The sequence below is a fragment of the Nerophis lumbriciformis genome, linkage group LG09 (genome assembly GCF_033978685.3).
Source record: "Nerophis lumbriciformis linkage group LG09, RoL_Nlum_v2.1, whole genome shotgun sequence".
Lineage (NCBI taxonomy): Eukaryota > Metazoa > Chordata > Actinopteri > Syngnathiformes > Syngnathidae > Nerophis > Nerophis lumbriciformis.
The window spans coordinates 15158699-15164698 of record NC_084556.2 but is presented as its reverse complement, the minus strand read 5'-3'; the positions used below and the strand labels follow the sequence as shown (position 1 = coordinate 15164698).

At 47.5% G+C, this 6000-nt stretch overlaps 1 protein-coding gene across 2 annotated transcripts in view; it reads left to right on the top strand.

Annotated features, from left to right (window-relative positions):
* Positions 1-4112: 4112 nt before the first annotated feature.
* Positions 4113-6000, top strand: part of dpysl3 (dihydropyrimidinase like 3) — a 46293-nt gene continuing 44405 nt past the window's right edge. Inside the window, exon 1 of one of the 2 annotated variants that reach the window (XM_061962514.1) lies at positions 4113-4308. In XM_061962514.1, coding sequence (XP_061818498.1) covers positions 4270-4308 — 39 coding nt within the window. In that variant the 5' untranslated portion in view covers positions 4113-4269. The remainder of the gene's footprint in view (positions 4309-6000) is intronic. The other variant, XM_061962515.2, reaches the window with a different exon arrangement.

Sequence of the window (6000 nt, the reverse complement as noted above, 5' to 3'; positions counted from 1 at the left end):
GTGAAGTTGCATAATTTCCCACGGCACACCAGGCAATATCTCACAGTGGTTGAAAATCACTGTATATGTGTGTGGGTGTATTAATGTGTATATATGTGTGGATGTGTATGTTTATATGTATATGCATGCGTGTGTATATGTGTGTATGTGTATGTATATGTATATGCATATATGTATGTGTGTATGTATGTGTATATGAATGTGTAGGTGTGTGCATGGGTGTGGATGTCCGGTGGCTCAATTGGCCTGGCTGTGGATGAGTTGGGGTAGGTGGGTTGGTGGCCTCGGTGGTAGCCGGGGGTGTGCGTTGTTGTGGTTTACGGGGTCGGTCGCTTTTTTGTTTTGGTTTCGGCGGCCGCGGGTGTTTACGCTGCGGACGGACGGTGGTGGTGATGGTTGCTGCGGTGATACCAGCGGTTGGCGTCGCTGTGTTGGGTTGGAGTGGTTGGGGGACTGTGGCTGGTGTCTGTGCGCTTGTGGGGTTGTGGGGCTGGCTGGCGTTGGCTTGTCGGCTGGTTTGGGGGCTGGCGGGCGGACGGGATGCATTGGCTTCTTCCCCCGTTGGGGGGCTCCTTCCCCTGGCCGGGACTCGTATGGGCACGTTGCTGTGTGGATGGCCGGGATGCGGTGTTTGCATTGGGCGTGGGGGCTGTGCGGTTTTTCTGCGTTTGGTTGCCGGTATGGGCTCTGCAGGGTTGGGTTGGGGCTGGCGGGGGCTGGCTTTGTTTGGCGGGGGGAGGGCTCGCGTGGCGTCACGTTAAAGTGGTCTGGTGTGGGTCACGGGCTGTGGCGGGGGGTGGCGGCCTCCTGGCCGTAGTTCCTGGTTGTCGGCCGCGTGGACTGGGGGGATGTCCGGGCCCTCTACTCCTCCTACTTATAGCGCACACAGTCACACATATATAGGACTTTGGGGATTGTCCTGCGGGGAGGCATGGCGGGGGGTTGAGGATGCCTCCAATGGGGCTCCAGTCCTCCTGTCTTGTCCCCTGCTCGTCCATCCCTCAATCTTAGCTGCATATTAGACACTTAGGATTTGGGGGGCTTGGTTTGGTTGGGACCCACCATGACCTTGATGTCCCCCAATTTTAATCGCATTATTAGTTCCCACAAGCATACATATCTCACTCACGCTACAGTACACACATCAATAGGGACTGGAGGTCGGCTGTAACGGCTGACCTCCTAATTTTAACTACACAGTAGACACTCTGGGGGCCTTGTACACATGCATGGGGGGTTTGGGGTTCGGCGCACCCCTCATTGCCTCGTCGGCCGGCGGGGACTGCGGTCTGGTGGCCTGCCAGGCTTTTATTCATTTATTATTGTTATATATATTTTTTTATTTTTAATGTATTTATTATTTTTATTTTTATTATTTACTTATTTTTATTTTATTTTATTTTTTAAATTTTATTTTTTATTTTATTTTTTTTTTTTTATTTTATTTTATTTTTTAATCTTATTATTTATTTGTGTGTGGCGTCGCGCGGGTCTCACTTCCTGTTGGGTGGGGTCCGTGCCCGTGTGGCCCGACCTTGCGCTGTGGGGTCTCTGTTGGTGACTTGGTGTGGTGGCGGCGCAGCCCCCGTGTCTGGTCTGGATGCTGTGTCTCGGTTGTTTGGGCGGTGGTGTGTTTGTGCGGGTTTGGGTTGGGGTGGGGGGCCTTTTGGTTGGGGGGGTTGTTGGTGTCTCTTGTTTGCGTGTTGGCGTTCGGGCTGACTGGCGGGCTGGCGCCGGCTGGTCTCCGTGGTCCTGGTGGCGTGTGGTTGCTGGTCGCAGTTTTTTTTTAATCGCTTTGATTTGATTGGCTGATGCTGGCTGTCTGGGGTTATTGCGGCTGCTGTTTCTGCTGCCGTTTGTTTGTGGTGTGGGCGCCCGTGGCTGCTGGGTCTGGTGCAGGGGTGTGGCTGATGTTGTGACTGGTGGCAGCGCGCGCGCGTGATGGCTGTCGGGGCTGACGAACTGTGTATATGTATGTATATGTGTGTGTATGTATGTATGTTTATATATGTGTATGTGTACATATGTGTATGTATATGTATATATGTGTATGTGTGGGTATGTATACATGTATGTGTGTATGTGTATGTATATATGTATGTATGTATGTATATTTCTGGGGGTACGCTCTGGGCCTGCCTGTCAGACGGGGGTCGACGCCTCAGGCTACTGCATCCGAACTGCGTGTCTGGAGCTCCTGGGTCCCGCTGTCCATCCCTTCCGGGTGCCCGTCTTGGTTGGGGCCTGTTGGGCCTAGTCCCTGCGTCTATTGTGGTAGCTTGGTGCTGCAAGGTATTCCGAGGTGCTGCGAGTCGGCCAGTTGCTGGGGTAGTGACCTTGTTTGTCAGCATGTCTGTGATCTTCTTTTAATTTTTTTTTTTTTAAATTAATTAATTAATTAATTAATTAATTTTTTTAATATATTTTATTAATATTATTTTTTAATTTTTCCCCTCCCTCAGGGGGGGGCTCGGCGGGGCGGTTGCTGGTTGTTCCATCTCCATCGTTGGGGTCCCTGCGGGTGGGGTGGGTGGTTCCCGTGGCCCTGTGCCTGGGTGGTCCTGCGGCGGCCGGTTTGGGTGGGGTGGCCGGGGGATGGCCTCGCCGCGCTCTCCGGGGGTGGGGGGTGGGCTCGTGGGGGCCCGGTTGCCGGTGGGGCGGGGGCGGTCTTCCCGTCCGGTTGCGGGGAGTCTCTGGGTCCCTCGGGCGGGGCGTCTCGCCTTTCTGCCCGTGTGGGGTGTGGTCTCTCGCTGGCTTGGGGTCTGGCTGTCCCCTGCTTTTCTCGTGCCCTGTCCTCTGCCGGGTGCGTCTGTCTGCGGCCTGCTGCTGGCCCTTGTGGGCGGTACGGTGGGTCGGGCTCTGGGGTTCCTGTCGCTGGCCGGCTTGGCTGCGTGGGGGCGGTGGTCCCTGGTTCCCTGGGCACCACGCCTCCTGTTTGTGGGTTGGGCTCTCGGGGGTGATGGGGCCGTGCTCTGGCTCCCACGCACTCTGGGAGTCGAATGTATTGTACATGCAAATTCACATATGCTCACATACGTACATAGGTACCTACGCTCCCACATACATACACAAATACAGTACATATTTACCTACCTAATGTTCGTACATCCACACGCACATTCAATATACAAACATACACATATACACATTCTGTACATATACATTCACTGTACAAACACATATACACATTCTGTACATATACATTCATTGTACAAACACATATACACATTCTGTACATATACAAGTACATATGCATACTTACACTCATGCACATAATCACGTTTCATCAAACATATATTAACGTTGTTGCCCTAGGGTAAACTGGGTGTAACACATGGCACACTGACAAAGCTTAACCTATTGTGACTATAACAATCTACAAGGTTAATGTAGGTTGCTTCTCTTTCTCCCCCTCCATTTTTCTGCATTCTTTCGTATCTCAAGTTATCATTACGTATATGTATTGTTGCATTTAAACAACTGTATTGTTGATAATAAAGGTAAATTATTGGTATTGTTCATTATCAATAGCGCTATTTCTATTGGTATTTGTATTGATCCATTTGTAGTGTAATAATGCTCATTGTCATTTCTGTATTATTTTTTATTTTTCGCTAACTGCTTATTTGCTATTACTTTTACCATCATATTTGTACATGTCATATTTGCTGATGTTGCTCTATTGTTGTTGTTGTTGTTGTTTGCTGTTGTTGTTTTTGTCTCTCTGTCTAATCCCCCTCTTGTCCCCACAATTTCCCCCTCTGTCTTCTTTTTTTTTTCTCTTTCTATCCCCTCCTGCTCCGGCCCGGCTGCACTAAATGATAATATAAATACATTTAATAAAGTCAAATACAAATAAGGCAACAAGAGAAGTATCCTACACTTCTCTTTTGTAAAGTAAATCTGAACAGCCGACATGGGCATCTACATCAACTATATTATTTGCCTGAGAAGCTGGACAGGACACAAAAAAAAAAGAAAAAAAAAAAAAAGAAAATCACTGCACTAAACTACATTGTCATTCTGACTTTAAAAAGTACTCTCGGTCGCCCTCCAGCGGCCATTAAGCGCCACTGCTTTCTTTGCAATTTGAGGGCGGGGCTGCTATGTTCGCTCCATCGACGCTGCAACACTTCGCCAGTGTGTGTGCGTGTGTGCGTGTGTGTGTGTGTGTTACTGCCCTACTGACAGAACATTCCACATCCAGCATCCATCCAGGAAGGAATCCTATTCTTATCTTTGTCGCTCCCTCTTTTCCAAAAAGACGCCATGTCTTATCAAGGCAAAAAGAACATCCCGAAGATCACGGTGAGTAGTTCACGACCCTTCACGGAATGTAGGAACTTTGATAGCCGGTTAAAAATAAAAAATAAAAAATCACTGCAGTGTGCTAAATCAAAATGTTTTGCTTGACCCCCCCAAAAATGCACTATTATTCACATCGGGCGTCATGGTGCAGTGAGGACATGGTGGTGCACATTAGGCGTTTTCTTAAAGCTGTCCTGCCTCGTCTTTGTTGAGGGACTCGCCCAGAAACATCAATTGAACCCAACACTGTAGTTAAATCATTTATCACATGTATTTAACCGTACATCGCATCTAAACGAGTTAAATGATTTTTTATCCCTTTTCGTTCATTTCTGTAAGCCTCTTGGTGCCGTTTTTGCTCCACAGTCATGACATCACATTGACTCCGAAGCACGTTGCCAAACAATAAAAGGCGATAATACATTTTCCGATGCGAATGTTGTATTGATGTTGCAGGCTTGTGCTGCAGCAGGGTGGGCGAGGGAGGGGGAGGATGGGTGAGGATGGGCGGGACACGCCCATTTTTTTTTTTGACGCTCTAAAAGAGTGGTTTTAATTGTGTGTGGAAGAAGAGAGCGATTGTGGAGGTTGAAAGGATGCCAGTTGGACAGCTGCGGTGCTGGTTTGTCCTCCAGCTGCAGACCTCGTCGTCTTCCTCTTTGTGCGTGTGTGTGTATGCGTGTGTGTGTGCGTGTGTGTGTATGTGCGTGTGATGCTGGCCGGTTTTCATTGTTGCTCGGCCTTTGTCTCTCTTTTGCACACATTGCTACAAAGTGCCTAAATGTGCATCTTCAATTCCAGTGATAATGTGTTCCAGAGTCAAACTGCAACCATATTTCTGTACGGATAATGTGAAGCAAACTCCAACATTTTACAAGTGTAATGATCAGGAATGATAAGACATGGGGCGCGGCCGTGCCGGCAACTTGAGGGTTCCGGGTTCGATCCCTGCATCCGCCATCCTAGTCGCTGCTGTTGTGACACTTTACCCACCTGCTCCCCCAGTGTGTAACCTGACTCTCGCCAGATCCTTGTCGTTTGCTGAGCTCCACACAAGGATCTGGGACTGCTCAATAGGAGATGTATTTCAGAAGGCGGGGCCTTGTAAAAAAAAAAAAAATCCTTGTGTGTGATTGGATAAACCACTTGTCCGTTATCTTGAATGACGTGCTACTTTAACCACTCACATCCAAATCAACCTGTGACGCTGATTTGATTTGATTTTTTATTAAGGATCCCCATTAGCTGGTTGCCACAACAACCCACTAGTCTTCCTGGGGTCCACAATTCAATACAATTACAAGTAAAAGCATATAATTATAACTACACAATACAGAATTTTTTTTTAAATAAAAGCATCAATAAGAAAACAAGAATAATAATTACCATATAAATATAACTACACAATATAAAACCAAACAAATCATCAACAAGCAAACTAATTTAAAGACTTTCTTTTTAAAAACCTGTTTACTTTCAATGCCGGTGAGAATTCGAGGCAGGTTATTCCAGAGCGATACAAATCTATAAATAAAGTGTGAAGTGAAGTGAATTACATTTATATAGCGCTTTTTCTCAAGTGACTCAAAGCGCTTTACATTGTGAAACCCAATATCTAAGTTACATTTAAAGCAGTGTGGGTGGCACTGGGAGCAGGTGGGTAAAGTGTCTTGCCCAAGGACACAACGGCAG